Source organism: Panthera pardus, unplaced genomic scaffold (genome assembly GCF_024362965.1).
Source record: "Panthera pardus isolate Hobbes unplaced genomic scaffold, ASM2436296v1 HiC_scaffold_13, whole genome shotgun sequence".
Taxonomy (NCBI): domain Eukaryota; kingdom Metazoa; phylum Chordata; class Mammalia; order Carnivora; family Felidae; genus Panthera; species Panthera pardus.
The window spans coordinates 55,737,780-55,759,924 of NW_026526688.1; the positions used below are offsets into that span (position 1 = coordinate 55,737,780).

The 22,145-nt window shown below is 41.2% G+C and overlaps 1 protein-coding gene and 1 long non-coding RNA gene across 6 annotated transcripts in view; one reads left to right on the top strand and one right to left on the bottom strand.

Annotated features, from left to right (window-relative positions):
* GALNTL6 (polypeptide N-acetylgalactosaminyltransferase like 6) overlaps window positions 1-22,145 on the bottom strand; it is a 1,197,302-nt gene that overhangs the window by 203,364 nt on the left and 971,793 nt on the right. For all 3 annotated transcript variants that reach the window (XM_019440998.2, XM_019441000.2, XM_019440999.2), the window contains exons 6-7: window positions 20,861-21,046; window positions 16,525-16,708 (exon numbers count right to left, since the gene is read on the bottom strand). In XM_019440998.2, coding sequence (XP_019296543.1) covers window positions 16,525-16,708; window positions 20,861-21,046 — 370 coding nt within the window. The remainder of the gene's footprint in view (window positions 1-16,524; window positions 16,709-20,860; window positions 21,047-22,145) is intronic.
* Window positions 1,072-18,938, top strand: LOC109262422 (uncharacterized). Of its 3 annotated transcripts, XR_008421631.1 has the most exons (6): window positions 1,072-1,157; window positions 1,529-1,611; window positions 6,429-6,636; window positions 6,842-6,967; window positions 17,477-17,658; window positions 18,874-18,938. It is a non-coding gene; the product is annotated as an uncharacterized LOC109262422 (long non-coding RNA). The 3 variants fall into 3 exon arrangements; XR_008421632.1 differs by lacking the exon at window positions 17,477-17,658 and having other exon boundaries at window positions 18,874-18,937; XR_002077767.2 differs by lacking the exons at window positions 17,477-17,658; window positions 18,874-18,938 and adding an exon at window positions 7,722-7,925 and having other exon boundaries at window positions 1,073-1,157.

Genomic DNA, 22,145 nt, shown 5'->3' on the forward strand with positions numbered 1-22,145 from the left:
TTCCTCTTTTCCTGGTTTTGAGTGACACATTTCACATCAGATTCTCCTGGTTTCCCTTTGGAACATTTGTTAAATAGCATTTCTGATGAATGAAAAAAAGCTTAGAGTTACAAGTTCTTGATTTTGCTTCTGCTTCAATATCTTGTTGACCATGTGACTTCGAGCAGGACATTAGTTACCTGTTTCCTCTTGTGTAAAGTGGATATTATAATACACATGAAATTACTTTGTAACCTGTAAATGCCAGACAAATGTAAGGCACCATTATTAATATCAATTGTATTTTGAATATTATTTGGAATAACGTTATGGCATTTCCTTTGGCAGTATCTGAAAAAAACACATTGGCATCCTTGAGAAAATACCTATGGAAACATGCATATCCTCTCTATACCTCCAGATGTGCTCAGAAAGATTCATTTGGCTGACTAAGCATCCACGTTCTAGAAAGTAAAAGGTTCCTTTAGAGATGCATATTTTAGTCTGAATTAATTTAAACAACAACAAAAAAATGTAACATCAAATACCCTGTTTAGTGTTATCTTATTAAATGAATGGAAATTTTCATGGACGAGGAGAAAGATGACCTCATACTGAAGTAATAGATGAGTGGCACAGGCTGGGTTCTTCACGGAACATTTGGGGTTTCATCAGCCAAAGTATAGGTGGTTATTTGGTAGGTGTGGGAATGAAGAAGTAGGATGTGGGAGAGGAATAAGGAGGAGGAAGTACTTCCTTAACATCCCAGCTAAGGCTGATCTGTCTCCTTGAAGGTATGGTTTCAATTTATTTTATTTTATTTTTTAAGTTTATTTATTTTGAGAGCGAGAGAAAGAGCAGGGGAGGGACAGAGAGAAAGGGAGAGAGAGACTCCCAAGCAGGCTCTGTGCTGTCACCGTAAAGCCTGATGCTGGCTTTGATCCCACGAACGTTGAGATCATGACCCGAGCTGAAATCAAGAGTCAGATGCTTAACTGACTGAGCCACACAGGCACCCCATGTAATAAGGTATTGTTTCCATGGAAACAAGGCCCAAAGTTCCACTCTAACCAACAGAACTGATAGGATGGAAGTATGTCAGGGAGGGGTACTTGTCCAATCCTGGGCCTGAGTTATGCACTGACTGAGGAAGCCAGCTTCCTGTGGACTGGCCCAAGGTTAGTTCTGCTCAGCAAATGTAGACTCTTGGGAGAGGCGTTTTTGAACCTGTATAGTTACACTTCTTTGCAGCTTAGAGAATGGTGGTAATTTAAGCTTTATCACAGATACAGACCTTTAAATCAGAGTTTGTTACTGGTAGAGATAGTAAAAAACGTTAAACTAGAAAGCCTTTAGAGTCTCAAAAGCATTAGGATGGTCCAACTTAAAATATTTTAGCCAGCTAGCGATAGAGGAAATGCACATTGGTGGAACTTCACTCTATGTCTGTTGAAAATCCCAGTTTCATCTTGTTGAAGACCTGGGAGTAAGTAATTAACTTCCCACAATTCCCACTTTGTTCTTTGAAACATCTGATTTTGTATTACAGGTAAATAGGCATCTGAGAGCCGCACTGCTGTGGTGGAGTGGTGTCAGACAGATCTAGATGCACATCTCACTGCTGCCACTTAAGTAAGTGGTGACCTTGAGCAAGTTACTCAACTTCCCTGAGCCGCCATTTTCTCCTCAGTGAAATGCAGATAATAAGTTTTAGCAAAAAGATCATTGTGAGGACTAAAGTCAACAAAAGCTAAACATCAGGGCGCCTGGGTGGCTCACTTGGTTAAGCATCGACTCTTGATATCAGCTCAGGTCGCGATCTCATGGTTTGTGAGATGGAGCCCCATGTTGGGCTCTGCGCTGGCAGCTCAGAGTCAGCTTGGGATTCTCTCTCTCTGCCTCTTCCCCGCTTGTATTCTCTTTCCCTCAAAATAAATAAATAAAGCTTAAATGTCTAGGGCATTAACTGGCTCAACAAATGACAAAAGGCATTTTTGTAAAGGTGATATGTAATTTTTTAAATCTTTGCTTGGGTTTTTCTTGTGGGTTCTAAGGTTGGGGAGATGGGGTATATTAACATTTCCTCTGATATGTATATACTCACTCAGAGGTGAAAAGTTTTTTGAAAGACAACCTCATCTCACTTTAGACTTTTTTTGTGCTCAGAATTGCACCTCAGTGCAATGGCTATAGGACTGCAGCAACCATCAAGGTCAACACTGTCGTGTTTTATCAAGCAGGTCCAAAGAAGTAATTTTCCAAGAATACAAATTAAGGGAGTGACCAACCTGGGGTCTGGCCATGCTTAAAGCCTGTGATGGCTCCCCTTGGCCCTTCACGACTGACCAGAGCCCTCCCCTCCTGTTTCCCATCCGTTTCTCCCTAGTGCTTTTTGCAGTGTCATTTCCCAAGAAGTCCTTTGTTCTCCTTGCTTTCCAGAACTCTCTCCCACCACCTTCCTCTCTGGGTGCTGATCTTTCAAGGTGCCTCCCAGAGCTTTACTCACTCGGATTTTCTTGGCCAAGGATTTACTTGGATTAACTCCAAGTAGTTTGCACAAGTACCCACTTTAGGATGAATCATCATGTTGGTAGGTGTTTATGTCTCTGTCTTCATCAGCAGTCAGAGAGCAGAGACAAGGCATCTATTTTCTCTTACCATGCTGGAGTTCTAGATCAAAGTGTACTAACTGCACCCCCTGGGGCTTGCATAACCTCTTGTTATTCACAAGACAAATCAATGAACTCAAGCCTTTTGATTCCCAATCCTGTTTTCCACCTTTCCTGCCAGCCATTTATCTCCGGGATCTACCTTTTCTCTGTCCTCCTGTTCTTTCAGGAGAGCTCTGTGAGAGGAGATAATCAGAAAGATTTTGCCACTCTATTAACTCACCTGTAAATAATGCCACAGTGTGGCTACCTGATGATTTTACAATCGAGATTTATTACGTCTTTTTTCAACTTGGGACACTTTGAACATTGGCCTGGAGGTTATTTGTCTTCATTTGCAGGGTGCATTACTTAAGAGTCAAAACCTCCTTTGCAAAGCCCAGGATTTTGACCTTTTCTCAATGCTGTCTCTTAAAACAATTTACCTTTCTTTCCAGGAGGTGGCAGTACAACACAAACAATAACCTGTGCCAACTGCAGTTTTGTCTATTTTAGGCTCCCGTTAGCATTACAGCAACAGGAGTCTCATTCTGGGTTAGATTTCTACAATAATTCCAAATTGAAAAGATAGGGTGTTTCTAAAGATTTGATCTATGGGTTGTCTTTTTGCTGCCAGTCATTCTGATACATTTTCTCAGGTAGGAAAATTCAGCCATGGTTATATAAGAATCCCATTGTATTTTGCGCTTGAAAATATAAACCAAAAGAGGATCTTCAGATAAAATTCTCTTTTCACTATTTTAGTATACGTATTAGCCTTAATGCATTTTTTGTCACTATATTTAATGCACTGTATTGTTAGTTAAGGTGAAATTATCTGGGCTCTTGATGCTACCTCAATTGAGAAAATTTATTTGAATGTGTGTAAGAGCTAAACATACATATATTTACTGGAGCAAGTGTCTTTCAAAGAGTTATTTCAGCCCCACAAAGTTAATTTCTTAGACTCAGCACAGTTTACAGAATTGGTTTCTTTAATTTAGTTTCTCAGATTTTGATTAGATATCCATAACTTCTAGGGAATTTCTTAAATAAAACTGGAAGGAAATATTCATCAGACCAAGATGAATTCTATGTCAGAGAAGCCAGGGGATAGTTTTCAGGGTGTGCCTGATTAAAATTTTGGTTCTCAAGAAGCAAAGGCTAAAAGTGTGTAAGCAAGTAAGAAATCTGTTAAAGGATATATCTATTACTAGTCTCTGAAAAGACAAGCTAGCAATTACTCAGTTATGTTTACTAGATAGTCACAATTTATTCATTTGTGTATAAAAATTCACTTAAATGTCATTCTAGAGGCAAGAAAAATCTCCCTAGTGAGGACCCCAGCCCCTGCATCTCCATTTACTGTCTAATAAATATTTTAACTTCTTTTGCCATTGTGCTGGCTAAAAAGTAGACAGCAGAGCTGTCTTGAGTTGCAGTGAGGTCCCCAGAGGTGGGTGAAGGACAGATGGGCACAGGGTATCCTTGCAACTATGGACTTTCTACTTGTTTCTTTACCCAACAAATACTCATTTAGCACGTACTATCAGCAGGCACTGTGTGAGGTGGTAAGGACACAGCCAGCCAGACAGGTGGACGTGCCCTTTGCTGACCTTCTTGTGGACTGAGCCCTGTTTCTCTCCTTCTCCCCACCAGTTCTCTGCTTCTCCAATGCATTCAGATGGATGGTGAATATCTTGCATTCAGCTCTCTTATTTTGTAACTTTTCTCCCCTAGGCTTCGTCTAATATGTTTGGAGAGGAAAACGTTGTGAGGACACATAGGAGAACACCATGTGAAGATGGAGGGTTGGCCTGATGCATCTGTAAGCCAAGGAATGCAGGAGGCTACCAGAAACTAGAAGAGGGGCCTGGGCCAACGTGAGGCAGCTTATTAGCGTGACTGGGTGGTATGATGTGGTTAGTTAGACTGGGGTCATGAGATTGGGACTTTCAGGTCCCCATAACCTGAACATGTGTAGAGGACAGCCAGATGTTCTCGCATGTCTGGGAAATGGGACAAGTGGTACGTAGATGAGAATTGAAATCTAGAGGCCCAGGTAGAATATACACAATGTAGGAAAGGGACTCATCTCTGAGGTTTGGGGCCAAACAGACCAAAGCTAGGGATTAGTTAGAGCATGCAACTGGGTCTCCAGGACCAGTACTTAGCAAGAACTTGGAACTTAGATAAAGCTGAGTCAAAGGGAGGGTAGCCATCTCATGCCAAAAGACAAGACAGAGACGTGACAGTGATGTGACAGTTGTGGACACCATAGGAAGGTTTCTAGTGAGGACAAAGGCCTCTTTTTAAAGATCTCCTACATTCAATCTGAAGCTAGCAGAATACGATAAAACTTTAGGTATCCCCTACCATGAATCTCCCTAGTACCAAGATGCAGTCCCAGAGGAGAGGTGAGGAGAAGAAATTTTGAGCTGAGCAATTTGGAAAGGAAAACAGTCCTGATAGGGAATTTGATTTTTGAATGGACTGTGTCTGAATTGAGAACTGATTGGGCACTCACCTGTCATAGACCAAGTTCTGGATCAGAAGACATCATCTTGGTGAGATCAAGGGCTCACTGCTATCTAGCGACCTCAGACCCAGGAAAGACAGTCGATGCTCTGATCAACTTTGGATGTCCCCCTCCCTCCCCATGGGAAGAGTCACCGTTGGGGCTAAGACATGCACCCCTGCACACCTCTTATAAATCACGTACTGGAGTTTGCATTATTCCCCACGCAAATGGTTCTGAGCCTGCTTCTAAGGCTTGTGACATCCTCTTTTTTGATTCCCTTTTTTGGCTTAGAGTTTACACCTTACACTGAGGGGTGCCCAAAGGATGGTTATTTTTGTGGATGGAATAGGACCTGTGGGCTTCAACCTGTACGTGCCCACAGGCTGTCAAAGTGCTGGTGGAACAAAAAAAAGAGGTTAGCCACGGGTCGCTGTATTGCTGTACACAGCCACAGCAACCTGTAGAACTTCTGGGAGGAATTCTACATGCACACCTGGCCCTCCGGATTGATTTGTGGGTATATTTATCAAGGTAGTAGGATAGAACAAAATTCAGTAGTGTGCTAGTTTGATTTATAACTTCTAAATGTTTAGACAGAAGCCAGCTGGGCCTTCATTTGCACTCTTGCCCTGGGCCCTGCATGCATCAGGAGCAAACCTGCTCGCTCTCATGAAAGCAGGGGTCCGCAGCTCTGTGAGGTTCAGTTACAGGGATGAAGGTTACACATTCGTGCATTTGGGGTGTGACTGTGTGTTTGAAATCTGTTCTATATGCCAGAATTATTGTCCATACGGTGATTTCTATTAGTGTAAAACGTTCAAATTTAATTCTTGGAGCAGTGTTAAACAAATGAAAAAGAGTTGGCACATGTGTTTTCTTCTCTAGCTTCTAAACTTGTGGAGTTGGAGAGGGACAGGATGTATACTGCCTGCTCCCACATTGGCCTTACCGAAGTGCGGACCCCAGTTCTCTCTTGCTGGTCACATGCAGCCTTGCCCCAGTTTGCCTTGGGTTACATGTCATTCAGGCCTGCTTCCTCTTTTCTGGCTAATGATGTAATTCTTTTTTTTTTTTTGTCTCATTTATACTTCTAACTGACCCTTCTTTACTCAATTTCTTCCTTCGTGTACCACTTCTGGAAACTCGGGATAAGTTTTCCTTGCAGTCTAGTGCAGCCTGGAGAGCTCTCTGGCCTTGTGAATCTTCTGCTCCCCTGCTCTGGCTCAGCTGATTCCATAAGCAGGATCTAGGCCAAGTTCTCTCTTTCTCTTCCTTTCTAGGTCCTACTGATGGAAGAACAAGCCAAAATGTGGGAGGAAGAAATGGAAACAACAGACAGCTGGGTGTTGCTATAGAATTTCATAACTGGAAGGTGTCTCCTGGTCACTTTTGGGTCAGAAACTGTAGCTTGGAGACTCTAGGTCACCACTGCCCAGCCAGAATGAGGATTTCCTTCCTGAACAGATGGCCTGGGACTTAGCCTCTCCAGTGAGTTATGCCATATAATCTCCCTTTCTCAAAAGTTCATTTTTTTCCCAATTTCTGCTGGCTCTCTGAGAAACAAAAAGGGACATTCTCTTCTCCTTAACATATTTCCAGATGGATCTACCCAAGAACTATTAGACCAAAAAACCCAAAAGATCTTATCCCTGCCGTTTGGCATTCTGACCATTGCTTGATTATTTCCTTGAAGGGAGGAACGATAGTCTTGACTAAAATCAGTGCCTCTCTGAGTGTGGGCTCACTGCAGGTGCTGCCCCCGGACAACAAATAGAAAACTGGAACAGCAAACAACAAAGACCAATTACTTCAGTTAGAGGTAAGCTAATGAAAGTATATTACTTTTCTAATATTACTCGTCTCTATACTCAAGGGGAATGTATGCATTGCTATTTTTCATTTTCATTTTATTTCTTTTTATTTTTGCTTTACGTTAGAAGATTGAGATAGGAATTGCCTCGTTTCTGAATCTTTTCCGTTGTATATACGACACATTCTGAGCACACGCTCACCGCCATGGACTGAATGTTTGCGTCCCCTCCCCCTGAATTCATATGAAACCCATCCCCAATGTGATGCCATTTACAAGTAAGGCCTTTGGGAAGTGATTAGATCATGAGGATGAAGCCCTCAGGAAAGGGATTAGTGCGCTTATGAAACAGGCACCAGAGAGCTCCCTTGCCCCTCTGCTGGGTGGGGACACAGCAAGAAGACAGCTGTCTGTGAACCTGGAAGTGGGGCCTCACCACCACCAAATCTGCTAGTGCCTTGGTCTTGAACTTCCTAGTCTCTAGAGCTGTGAGAATTAAATTTCTCTTGTTTATAAACCACCCAAAGTATGTTAATTTTTTTTTAACGTTTATTTATTTTTGAGATAGAGAGAGACAGAGCATGAACGGGGGAGGGGCAGAGAGAGAGGGAGACACAGAATCGGAAGCAGGCTCCAGGCTCTGAGCCATCAGCCCAGAGCCCCACGCGGGGCTCGAACTCACGGACAGCGAGATCGTGACCTGAGCTGAAGTAGGACGCTTAACGACTGAGCCACACAGGCGCCCCATGTTATTTTGTTATAGAAACCTGATCAGACTGAGATGTTCACCTCCTGCCCCACGTGATCTGGAACAGAGTACCCACCCAAGAAGACGTCCTCAGAGAGTCAAAGCTAGGCTTTGTCTCTTTTTTGCTACTGTGATCCATATGTATCCACTTTCTTTGAAAAATAATTTGAAGTGATCTTAACAAACAAAATTTATATATATGTAAACTGGAAAACTGGATCTAGCCTCCAGTTTTCATCATTTCTTTTTTCGTTTTTGTTTTTGTTTTGTTTTGTCTTTGAGAGAGACTGTGTGTGCCTGTCTACGCAAGAGCAGGGGAAGGGTAGCGAGAGAGATAATCTTAGGCAGGCTCCGTGCCCATTGCGGAGCTTGATGCAGGGCTTGATCTCAATGTGAGATCATTGAGCTGAAATCAAGAGTCCGAGGCTTAAATGACTGAGCCACCCAGGCACCCCTATCATTTCTTTCAATGTAAGCCTTCAGGGCTTCCTCTGAATACCACACGTAAGGGCTCATTTTCTTACCTAGACTTTCAGATCGGTACATGTTGTCCAGGCTTGTTATGCTTATCTACTCTCCAGTTCTAAGACTATAATCTTCACCAAGTCTACTGACTCCTCCAGTCCTGAGCTCCAGCATGGCCTTTTGAGCGTCTCCTCACAGTGCACTGCTTCCATCAGGCCCTAGTTATTGCCTAGAATCTAGAGAGCCTGGGGTTTTTATAGCATCTTAGTGTTAGTTAGAAATAGAATTGAAAGATCAAGGACATTACTTTAAATTTTTTTTTTTATGTTTATTTTTTTTTAAGAGAGAGAGACAGAACACGAGTGGGGGAGGGGCAGGGAGAGAGAGAGAGAATCCAGGCTCTGAGCTGTCAGCACAGAGCCCCACGCGGGGCTCGAACCCACAAGCCATGAGATCATGACCTGAGCTCAAGTCGGACACTTAACCGACTGAGCCACCCAGGCGCCCCTATCACATTACTTTATTGAGAGCTTGTCTCTTTGTTAAAGATGTTGCTGTCTTCTGGACTGTGGTTTTAAAAATGACGCTGTCATTTACAGTATAAATTATTCCAGGAAGGCCTTCTGCTACCAGATAGCTTTTCCTAAACATTTCTTTACCAACTCTCTTTTTTTCTACGTGCAGAACAAATGCCTCTTGAAGTTTGGTTTCGACCAGAATTTATTTATTTTTCTTTATTTTCTGCTACTCCCCTATCAGAATTTCTATTGTATTCAAATAAGTCTCTATGGGGAAGCCCTACAAATATTGTGACTTAGCAAGCACTGTGCCATGGCATTTGCTCCGCTGGTATCCTTTTCTGAAAAAGTGTCACTCACCTCTTCTTCAACTACACTCAGCCTTGTCAGACCATTTGTTCTCCTGAACTTAATATTTATTCCATCAATTCAATGAATATTTATTGAGTGCCCACTGTGGACAGGGACTAGGTGATGCAGTGCTGAATAAATTGAATAAGATAGTCCTCCCTGCCTTCATGGAGTTTCCATTCTAGTATCAATATTAGCAATAATTAGAGGGGGGAAAGGAGTGGTGGCCTGGATGAGGGAAGCGAAGAAGAAAGCAGAGCTAGAGCAGGTATTTTATTTATTTTGATTTTTAAATAATTTTTTAAAAGTTTATTTATTTGAGAGAGAGAAAGCACAAGTGGGGGAAGGGCAGAGAGAAGGGAGAGAGAGAGAAAGAATTTCAAGCAGGCTTTGCATGGTCAGTGCCAAGCCCAACATGGGGCTCGAGCTCATCAACAGTGAGATCATGACCTGAGCTGAAGTTGGGTGCTCAACTGACTGAGCCACCCAGGTATCCCTGGAATAGGCATTTTAACTGGAAAGCCTCAAGTAAGAAAACAAAGCTGACTGTGTGGGGGCCATGGGTCTGTATTCCTGTCCTCCAGGAGAGAAGGGGAGAGTCAGGTGATGGCAGAGAGTTCTGTTAAATTCTGCCACATTCTGGTGTGATGTTGTCATGGCTAGAGTAAACGTTGCTGAAACTTGGGTACTAGGAAGGGGACTGTGACAATACTTTCACAGATTCCTGGAGGTTTTCTCCTCAGATAAATGCTGGTAGAACTTTGGTGAAAGAAGGCTGAGGGCCCACCAATAGGAGATCTGGACAGAGGGATTACGTCACAGAGCACAGAACCCCTAACATAATCTAGATGAGAAGTAAATGTAGGTGGAATCAACTCACATCTTGGTGGGGATGGGGGGAGAAGGACACCGAAAACAGTCATCACACATGAGACAGAAAAAATGGTCTCAGGACACCCATTTGGAAGCATAGCAAAATAGTTAATGGTTGAAGGCATAGGTAAATAGACAAGAAAAAGTCATCAACCCATTGTGAGTTCCACAATTCTTTGATACATAGGAAGCCATTGCTGAGTCTTAAGTGGTTTGTTTGATAACCAGTAAACCAGGTTTATTGATAACCATTGGATGGCACTGGAGGTTTAGACGTCATTGGCTGATTCTGCCCAGGAGTGCTGGAGATGAAAATTCATTCTCAAGTCTGGCTATGAAGGGGCTGACTAGTCTGACAGTAATGAAGCAAGGCCAGGAATCAGAGTTGGAGGTCCAAGGTTCAAGAGGAGATGTTACCATAGAAAAAGAATGGGAGCTGGTTAGGACAAAAGTCATGGTAAGGTTTGGGTGGAGAAGAGCATGGTGTTCCACAGGGACATGGTCTTGAGTGACTGGTATACAGGGATAAAAATCCATTTCAGAATAGAGGACGAGGTTTCAACTCCTTTCTAAATAGTATAACCCACCAGGTCTCCTGTGATTCAAAGATGTTTCCTGGTAGTGGTGGCAGAAATAAAAGTTTCAAAAGTCCAAACTCATGGTCAGAAACCAGAAAAAGGGCATCTAGAAGCCAGAACCACCTCAGAAACCCTGAGAGCTGGAGAGCAGGGCAAAGGAAAGAAGAGCAGGGCCGTACCAGTAGAGTAACGGCAGTGACTGTTAATTCAGGAATTAATTTGCTGGATGCTGAAAAAAGAAGCAAATAAGAGCGAACATCTTCCTGAGGTAAAGATCATTCCCACTGGAGAGGGAGGAGAGAAAGTCATTCTCTGGTGAGCAGATCTGACAAGGGAGAGGTATTCTCATGATCCTTTGGTGAGAATGGTTTATCAGATTGTGATTCCCCCAGAGACCCAGGACTATGGTGGCCAAAGAGCCCAGAGAAGCAGCTATGGGGAAGGGTCTTTATTAGAGGGGAGGGATGAGTAATTAACAAGCTTGCTACTGAACATCTCTATTATGTTACAGCATTTTACTTCACTTAAAAAAAAATCTTCAGTGGGGTTTCATTCTGGGCTTTTGAGGAAGATTGATTTTATTCAATGTTTTAATTAGTTTTTAAGACCCTTGAGCTATTTCTGCTCCTTTATTCTCACCCTCTGTGTTTAAGACACCATTTAGGAATTTGACAGTATTTTTCCCTAAACATTTTGTCCTTTTGCAGTTGTCAAATATTGAATTAGATCTTGTTATAAACAGACCAGAAGCTGGCATTGTTGACATTTCCCTTCATTAGGAAGAAACTGAAAGCTGACATTTTCAACCTATCAGCTCTAGTTTGGTCTGCCGATAAGAACACAGTACAGGGAATGAGGCAATCTGTTTCCTTTTTTGCTCTCATTAAAGGCTCACTATGAGATGTTAATTGATAAAACTATTTTACTTAATGGGTGCCTAAGTTTCTCTTCAAAGGAGAGGAAAAGTATTGATTAACTCTAGGATTTAAAGTCTGAATGAATGAAAGAAAGCATTGCTTTGAATCCTAAGAGACTGATTAAACCTAAAATTCGAAATCTGAATGAATGAATGAAGATGCTGATTGAAGTCCTGATGTGACTCTTATTAGTTAGTTAATATTTTTTTCATTCTCTCTTTATTTGCAAAATTGGAAAAATAACAATAGCTCTTTTTTCCTGTGCCAAGGATTATTACAAGGGGTCAATCAGGTAATGTAGTGAAGTGTTTTACATAGTGTTGAAATGCTAGATAAATGTTAGGTTTTGTATTACATATTCCATAGACTTAATGAGATAGGTTATTTGGTTAGATTGGTTGGATTCTGGAATAATGTGAAGTTCAGGCGAGATTTGTGGTTGAGGTTTCAGAGAGCTAAAGCCTTATTTCACTCTCCTGGAACCCATCACTAGACTCAACTGATGAATGTATTTTGCAACCTAATCCCCTCAAAAGTTTGAGGTGACAACTTTAAAACCTCAGTATAGAGAATTATCTGGTTGCAAGTTGAGGCTTAAGGCAGCTAATACTATGGTAGTGTGTATGCATCAGTTTGATTTTTTGAGGAAAAGAGGAAAAGTTTGGAAGCAATTACTTAGAGATCACAGCAATATTCTTAACTTAGCTTGAGAAGTAGAGTATGAAAAAAAATTCTCCCACCCTGCCAAACCAATGGTCCAGGGTTAAAGGTGGCCCCATCGGGACAGGACAGAAAACAAGGCAAGATGAGCAATACCCGATTCAACTCAAGAGGTGAAAGTGGAGAAGACCTTTACTTTAAAGTGAATTTTCTTTCTTTACATCCTATAGTAAATTCATGGTTTGCCCAGTCTCATTTTCCATGGGGAGTCAGTTTTATTCCTTACTAATTCTGATTAAATTCGGAGTGACCAGTATTGGGTCAAAACCCACGTGGAAAAAGTTTTGAGTAAAAGAGAGTATCTTTACTTTCAAATTCTGAGTAAGCCGAGGTGCAGCTGAATCCCCAGCGGAATTTACCCAAGTGGGATGTTAAAATTTTAAATGTCAATTAATGCAATCAGTAAGATCTGAGAAAAGCTAGTTGCTTATTCCAGGCATCAAGTAACTTTACTCTCAATGTGTTCTCTTTTTCGCATTAATGAAGAAAGCTTTTGTGCCCACCAAGGAGAAAGAACCCCCCTTCCTCCTGGCTGGTCAGCCCAAGCCTGGATCCATGGACTTCTGAGGTCTGGCTAGGTATCAGCTGCACTCACACCCCTCAAAGGGCATTGCTATTCATGCTCTGGCATATTTCTAAGCTAGATAACAGGCCTAGATGAGGAGTCACTGAATTCAAACTGATGTGTCTGTGGACATAGGGGTTTCTGAGAGAATAAATGAGCATTTGTAGCCTGTAAAGTTAGCCACCACCATACCCAGTGCAGATCCTTTTTTTTTTTTTTTTCCAATTTTGGAAATTAGTGGCATATATGGGTGGTAAAGGGTGCCTGGGTGGCTCCATTGGTTAAAACATCTGACTTCGGCTCAGGTCATGATCGCACAGTACATGAGTCATGAGTTCAAGCCCCGAGTCAGGCTCTCTGTGCTCAGCGCAGAGCCTGCTTCTTCAATTCATTAATAATTACTGCTCATGCCCCACTAATTTCACAGGATTTGCGGATTAATGTTTATTTATTTTGGGGGTGGGGGCAAGGGGCAGAGAGAGAGGAGACACAGAATCCAAAGCAGGCTGTCCGCACAAAGCCTGATGCAGGGTTAGAACTCAGTAACTGTGAGATCATGACCAGAGCCAAAGATGGACACTCAACCGACTGAGCCACCCAGGTGCCCCAGGATTTGCAAATTAAAAAAAGAACACTATTGTAGTCAATAGTTAGTTGCTAAAAACTCAAATAATGCAATAAATGTAAGAATGGAGGTCTTGCCACTTAGGACATTTGATAGACTTGTTATGGAAAGATAAAGTTTGCATATATATTGTATGAAGAGTCCTGGGGTGGGCAATGCATTTACATATTCCTCTTCAGTTCCTTTCTTCTTGTTTTGTAGCCTCCTCTCCCCACCTTCCACAGAAAATCACACAGCCCTTATAGGAGCCACTCGAAATACAAAAGTCCATGAGAGAGATATTTAGATAGATTGCATTCACTCTGTGTATCTTAAAGCTTTACATCTAGAGAAGCAAATTTTAGCCTAAAGCATGTTTTTCTGTTTATGAGCACATTCAGGTGACTGCGGAGATAATGGAATTACTGATACACGGCTCATAGCTGTTTGGGTAACTGTTCTTTTATTATCAGGAAGGCAAATGCAATTTTTAAGATCAAAGTGGACATCTCTTGGAAGCTACATTTATTACAAAAGGCTAAAGTGTCCACATTCCTAGGAATCAAAGGGACTCAAAAGCCAGAAAAGCAGTAGTGTTCAAGAGACAAAAGCGATTTTTGATGGACAGGAACCACCAAAGTAGGTGACAGGAGCAAGAGGTAATTTAATTCTAAAAGTTACCAATTCTGCACGATCTGGGGTTAAGCAAGGCACCTGATGTGGTGACATCCACAGCCAGGGTCTGCCTGTCGATAATTTTGACTGCCACTGCAGGGACTGAGAAAGTACTTTCATAATTTTCACCATTGGAGATTCCCTTGATAGCATTTTGAACCAATTTCTGCCAAGAACAGGAGCCCCACTCAGCTATTGCAGCAGAAGTAAAGTAGGAAGCTATGATAGCCAGTCACAATAGAGTATTTAGAAAACCATCATGGGTGAATTCTAGCCCTGAAAACATGGCAGCCTCAGATGGTAGCAATCGGACTGTGGCTATTCTCCTGTCACCTGACATCTAATGGAAGTTCCACTGTATTTAGGGTCCTTTTGTATCCTCCCCCAACCTCCAACCTGGCTTTGAATCCCCCCATAAGCCCCTTTGCCAAGGCTTTCAGATGGTTAACTTCAGGGATGTCTGACAAACATCTCTCCAGTTGGACCCACTTCTAATGCTTACTGGAAACTCCTTCACTTGTATCACTAAAGACCTCTTCTAATAGTTTTTAATTTTTTTTAATGTTTATTTATTTTTGAGATGGGGGAGACAGAGCGCGAGTGGAGGAGGGGCAGAGAAAGAGGGAGACACAGAATCCGAAACAGGCTCCAGGCTCTGAACTGTCAGCACAGAGCCCAATGCGGGGCTCCAACTCACGGACCGCGAGATCATGACCTGAGCCGAAGTTGGACGCTTAACCAACTGAACCACCCAGGCGCCCCTAATAGCTTTGCATATCCTTGAAATCTTGGCCAAAGCATTTGGAAGAGTAACGACAGGACTTCATTATTTCTTCTCAAAAACTCTCCAGCAATTTCAGAGTAGGAAAAGGCCAACAGAAATTCTGGATACTTGGGGCCCCTGGGTGGCTCAGTTGGATAAGCGTCCGACTTCGGCTCAGGTCATGATCTCACGGTTCATGAGTTCAAGCCCGGCATCGGGCTCTATGCTGACAGCTCAAAGCCTGGAGCCTGCTTCACATTCTGTGTCTTCCTCTCTCTCTGTCCCTCCCCCACTCACACTCTGTCTCTCTCTCTCAATACATAAACATTAAAAAAATTAAAAGAAAAGAAATTGTGGATACTTAATAAGTGGGCTTCATATTACAAAAGAAATCATTTATCTCTCCCTTTTTATCAGGTTAACGTCTTCTGAAATCCCCTTAACTTTTCCCGAGAGTTTATCTTTCTAGAGACTAGAATTGGAAGAAGCATTTTCTTGATGTTTATCACATATTTATTATTGTTGAAAGGGTAAGTGTTACAGAAGTGTTTTTTTTATATTTGGGAGCTTCTCTACTGCACACTTTTACTGCTCATATGATTAATAAAAAGACAATATTGATTTTAATGCATCTTTTTTTTCTATTTTTAAGAGAAATCCCAGTGGGGTAGGGGCAGAGAGGAGGCGGGGTGGGGGGGGGTGGGGGAGAGGATTTGAAGTAGGATCTGCACTTACAGTACCAAACCTCATGAACTCATGGGCTCAAACTCATGAACTGTGAGATCATGATCTGAGCTGAAGTCGGATGCTCGACTGACTGAGCCACCCAGGCGCCCCTGATTTTAACGCATTTTAAACACAATCTTAGAAAGTATGCAAAGCCTCAATCACAGACATTTTTCTTGTCCTAAGAAAAGTATATAATAGTTTTAAACTTATAAAAATTTGAATGTGATCAAAAGGGTACAGTATGAGGAGTAAATAATAAATAATAGTATGCCTTGGGAAATCTCTGGGGTAACTTTTGGAAAAATTTCACCATTTACCATTAATGGTCCTGAGAGTTTGTCAAACTAAGCTATGTATATTTTTTTTCTTTGTCTTGACATGCACAATTTTCATATTCACACTGAGAAAAAGAACGATTTAACTTTGTAGAGACCAATTGGTTATTAGCTATATTGGTTATATAATAATGGTTATGATAGACAATTCTTACCTCTATAGAACTTAAATTAATAGCAGGGTTATCAAAGATTATTTACTCTGGATGTATCATTTGGATTGAATTCCCCAAGTTTAAGTTATGGGAGCAACTACTCAGAAGCACCACCTTCCCTCATAAGTCCCAACAGGGGTGTAAACAGAGGCTTAAATACTCTTTCGTATTTTATATCATTTTCCAATAAAAGTAAAGTAAAATAGTCAATTTAAATGATTCTTAGGGGACAAAGAATAGAGAGAGCTGAAAATAAGAAGAGAACATCTAGGAGAATATCTACAAGGCAAAATACGTGTTGTCAGTGACCTCTGCGTTTTCCTGATTCTCACATCTGCACACTTTCTCTCACGCTTAGCAAAGTTTGACAAGGGGGTGATCCATGTAATCAGTGCAGCTTGTAATTTTCTACAACTTGCAGGTCTGACTTTTCTCCGAGGTAGGGATATTGTTGCCACCTGTTTTCACCCATTTTATTAGAGATAATTGTCCTCATGGGTCCCCAGTTGACACGCCTGAAATGAGTCACCTGCCCTCTCTCCCTTGGCCCCTCCCTCAGCTGCTACTCACTCAAAAGGGTCGCTGGGATCTGCCCTCTGGAGCTCTGGAGGAATGGGGATTCTTTTGTAGTACATTTCCCAGTCGAAGGCGCCTCGCATGGCATCCCCAGCTTGTGCCTCATACCCAAAGTGATTGTGGTCAATGACATCGATCATGGGGCACACGATGGTTTTGTGGTTTAGTGCAATTTGGTCTGAAAAATGAAAGCACAAAATAGGAAATGACATGCCTGCCTAGGTCATCTATCATTTTTCAGCAAAGAGAAGCCTTACAGATCTTTCCTAATGCAGGGATGATGCTTGAAGCCTGGTTTCTGTCGTTGTTAGAGCACTCTGTGAAATCTGTTTGAAGGCTAGACTTAACGTGATGGGACAGTGATTAGGTAAAATTAGTGTTGTTGTATTTTCCTTTAAGAAAGTTATGTCCCAGAGAGACTTGCAGAAGTCCATTTAGCTCTACCTCTGTCACATTTTTGCTCTGACCTGTCCCCAATCTGTCATTTTATAGTGCATCCAACATATGTAGAGTATAAACAGTACTTGTGTTCCTTCAAGCATACAGCTGGAGCCTGCTGAGAAAATACTGTCCTTCTTTCTGGAGGCTTCAAAATGTAAATATTTAACTTCATGTTTTTTCTTGTTTGTTTTTTCGTTTTTAGCATCTCATCTTATAATGGCCACCACGGCTGCTCCCCCTGCCCCCCTTAAATGCTGACAAATCATACACAGAATTCTTCGCTCTCAGGCTTGCCAGAGATTTTGCCAAGTTCTATTTTGCTATTGTCCTTTGATACAGACTCTGTTTATCTAAGCTATACATGTTTATCTTTTCTCATTATATCCAAAAATATATTAGCTGGCCTGATAACTACTGTTTCTGTTCCTGCTACTATTAAATTCTTGAGCAACTACTAAGTGATTTATACTCTTGCTATTTCTAATCCTCCTGACAACCCTGTAAGGTGGCTGCCATTATCATTCTCAATTGACATATGAGGATACGAGCTCAGAGAAGTTAAATAACTTGTCAAAGGTCACCCATCTTTTGAGAGCAAAACCCAGGATGCAACCCCTGCTTGCCAGTCCAGTCCTAAAACCTGTGGTCCGTCCCACTTCTCCATTGTGCTTCTTATGTAGCAGGAAGGTAATATCTTTTTAGTTCCAGCTCCCTCCTTTTCCATATAGATATTGTTATTGTGAGACACTAACAGCATAGGGAATTGGCATTTACATACTTTGGCTCACCTAGAATAGCTAACTGTGGGGTACAGTTGACTACTGAAGGACACAGGTTTGAGTAGTGTGGCTCCACTTATAAACAGATATTTTTCAACACAGTACAGTGCTGTAAATGTACTTTCTTCTCCTTATGATTTTCTTATTGACATTTTATTCCCTAGCTTACTTTATTGTAAGAGTACTGTCTATAATACATAGAACGCATAAACTATGTGTCAGCTGACTGTTTATGTTATTGGTAAGGCTTCTGGTCAACAGTTAGCTACTGGTCGTTAAGTTTTTGGAGAGTCAAAAGTTACACATGAATTTTCAATGGCACAGGGTGTTGGCATCACTAACCCCTGTGTTGTTTGAGGGCCAACTGTATTTTCTTCTCAAGAATATGCACTCAATCAATATTTATTATAACAAACAAAATGTCTGACAGAACTTTTAAGTGTGAACATCTGCTTTCTGGTTATGTGATGTGGCATGTGGAATAAAATACATTTAAATATCTTAAAAAACATATCTTTTAGAAATAATGGTTATTTCAGTATTATTATTTTGAGGACCCTAATAGGCAGGGTGGGGCAACCACAGAATCTGGGGGAAGATCTCCCCTCCAGATCTACATCCTTCCTTCCTTCCTTCCTTCCTCCTTCCTTCCTTCCTTCCTTCCTTCCTTCCTTCCTTCCTTCCTTCCTCCACCCCCCCCCCTTCCTCTTCAACAACTATTTATTGAGTAGAAACCATTTACATGTCACTTTTCTAGGCTCTGGGAATATAACAGTGAATAACAACCACAAAAATCTCTGTCGTTAGGAATGGAGCGAAGGCAATCAATATACATACTAAATATCTAAATTAGATAGTATGTTTGAAGGTGATAAATGTGGTAGAAAGAAGATAAAACAGGCTAGGGCAATATGGAATGCTGGTATGTGGCAAGGTAAATAGCATGGCCCTAGGAGGCTCTCAGGAGCCTGGAGGTCAACTTAATATTATTTCTGCTAATTAGTAGAGAGACCCCAGCACTATTTCAAGTTATTCTTCACCAAGCGCCCTATAAGCATCCATCTTCACCTAGGTAAGTCTTGTAATGGGTTTTAATCTTTATCTAAATGGTGTTTCCCCATAGATGTCTTTGACAGAGGAGACCAACGTTGCTGTGTCCAACCTATTTCTTCTATCACCTCTGCAGGTATTTTAGTATTAAGGTCTCAGTGATTTTCTTCAATCAAATTCAGAATCAGGTTGATTTACAAGTTTCTTGACCAACAAGGAGTCCCAAGGTGACCCAAAGAGAATGAGTCTGTTAAATTAACTGTCAACTTTCCCTTCAAATTTCCTTTCAGCTCTTATCCAGCTGTTCTAGCTTAGGGTGAAAGCAGCATGACTAATTTTTCATCTAAGGCTTGTGCCTACATTTCAATTTCCAGGGATCAAACAAACAGACTCTTAATGGGAAATTGAAATTCAGGTATAATCCCAAAGTGAAAAATGAACCAAGAAACTGTGTGGCTCCGCCTGTTTTTTTCATTTTGGATGATGTGTCAAGACACTGATAGAGGAAAATAAAAAAAGATAGTGATCCTGAGCTTGAATCATTTCTTATCCATCAGGCCTACAGGAAATGAAATGCTTTAATGAGAAAAAGTGGGTTTCTCTCTACTTTCTCTCTCCTTTTTTTTTCCTGTTAGATTCATATGAACAATCAGAGGCTTGATAATTGGCATTTAGGAATTGCTTTGGTTCATAAATAAATTAGGTCTTTTGCTGACTTCCTTGAGTATTCAGCACCATATAGGTCAAATTCAGTTTGCAGGAATCTCACTGTTGCTGATGAAACTCTAAATTGCTATGTCCTTGGACAAGGTACTTTTAATTAAAAGCTCAGAGGAGTCTCTGGCCATAGGAGCACTGAAACATTCCTGTTGATCACGATGGCTGGGCAGTCATCTGTGTAGGTGTGTGTGGATCGGGTGATGTGGTGGGGTGTTAGTTGCTGGTCATTTCCTGTTTTAAATCCTACACACTTTCAGTTGATTCCCCTCCCCCCTTCCACATTTTTTACTAATGGAGATTTGCTGCTTCTAGCTGAAATCCTACACAGTAGTCAATAGCAAATCATTCTTTCTGAGGCAGCTATTGTAAAGCAGTTTTTACTGGCTTTAGCTCCAAGGCCAGGGATATATTTACAATAAAATTGATTTAGTGAAATCTGGAAGAATAGGAAGGAGCACACTATGTGCACACCAAGAACTTTTTAGAAACTCATTTTTTTTTTCAGGTTGGCAATTTATCCCTTATCTACTACTGGACTTTATATCTGACTTCGTTGTGAAATAAAACACAAAATAGTCGGGCTCGAACTGAGCCCCATTCATAGTTTGAATGACTCTTAGTTCGTTCATGTTTCTAATAGTTCAAGTGCGATGTGACAGAGAGGCTTCTCTCCCTACTCTGAGCCATGTGGTGAGCATTTGAGATGTATCATCTGGATAGTAGTTCTGAGTGTTTGAGAAGGTCCTGTGTAAACTTGGGGGATTATATATTTAGGGCTCTAGGCCAGTGCCAGAAGTTTAAATGGGAACTGGCATTATAAATCCTAGAAAATGTCAGGGCACTTACACTTGAACTGTATTCTCGGGCAGAATAATTTTCTTTCCTCAGTTCTTAACAGTTCTATAATAATTGTTAAACTCTGTGTGTGTGTGTGTGTGTGTGTGTGTGTGTGTGTGTGTGTGTGTGTTTATTTTAATCTTGCTGTAGTTAGAGGTAGTGTTTTTGAATACTTTTTCTTTCAGTGTTTACTCTGTGACTGTAACTACACTAAAGCAGAACATCTAAACTAAACAAACCTCTAAACTTTTTTGAACCTTAAGTGAGATTGCAGTTGGTGTTATCTAAAATGTCCATTTTCATGCAGTTTTCTGGTTACTTCTTGGTCCTCAGCAGTGGTTAAAGTAGAATTCAAGGCTCTCACTGTAAAATATTGTAGAAGAGAACTCTAGACTTTGTTCGTTGAAAACTAAATAGAAGCAAATCACACACTCCCTCTGAAGGAGGTCAATTCCCCAGGCCTTGCTGGTCCCCAGAAGGCCACTGTCAGTATGTGTACTCACTAAGGAGAGGGGGCAGCCAGTTCACATTGACCTCGCAGTGGGAGTCCAGGAACGTTAAGACTTCTCCTCTTGCCATAGATGCCCCCAAGAGTCGGGTCCGGATGAGCCCTTCCCTTTTCTTGGTGCGAACGATCCTTACTTTGGAAAATCGGGCCATATATTCTTCTAATTTATCCTTCAAGTGTTCTAGGAAGGAAGCAGAGGATGCAAAGAAAGAACACAAAACATTAATTGCAACAGAATTACTCATGGGTGTTTATGCATTAAGCGTATGTGAATGGCGAATCCAAGCTTACATCCATTTTTCTTCTCTCTTCATCTCAAGGGGAGATATTAATAAGATTTTATGCCTAGAGGTTTTTCTACTTTATATTTTCCATAAAGGTTCATAAACTGCAAATACTGCTCTTTGTTTGAACACTGTAGAAGACACTGACGCACCAGAGCTGTACCATATGATTACTGTTGGCCAGCTGCCACCATGCTTAATCATGGCCATCACTGTCCAAGATGGGCATTGGCCCTCTGGTTCCTGCTGTGTAAAGTCAGATGAGGATTCCAGCATATGCGCTCTTTTCAACAAGAGGGCTCTTTCCAGCAAAGCCACGCCTGGTTTCTGTGTTTTGAAAATAATGAATGTAAAACCACAAGAAAAAAATTATATCCTTCAAGTCAATAAGAACCAAACAGATTTTTTCCTCCCACCGGGTAATAGCCAACTAGTTAGGAAGTTCAGCATCTGGCTTCTGATTTGAAGTGTAAAACTGATTGACTTGCTGTTAAAATTAGATGTGAAGAGGGGAAGGCAGATAGATACTCCATAATCATTTTGAACTGAGCTATTGAAGGTTAGAAAACAAAAAAAATTTTAAATGTGTCTTTGCCTAATTAAAAACAAACTCTGGGAACAAAATCGAATCGGGTAGCTTATTTACAGAGAAAAAACCCCATCTCTTACTGTCTGTGATAAAATGCATCAATATCTTTGATCTTTAATGCCAAATAAGTGTGCTTGGTATTTTTCTGTGGAATATGTACTCATATAATTTATATCTTGTGCTTTTCACTCTCTCATACCTACAACATCAGGAGGGCTTCACTGAAGTTTCTAACAGGTACCGTCTAATGTTCATAGACACAAAATCTTAGTATGCAGTGTGTTCTATAGTTCCACTTTCAAACTTTCTCCGCGTGTGTGCAATCAAAGGCAATATTATTAAGTCTCCTCCTATGATCTGTAGCAATAGGAATTCATATAAGGATTTATGATTCCCTTCCCTGTGAT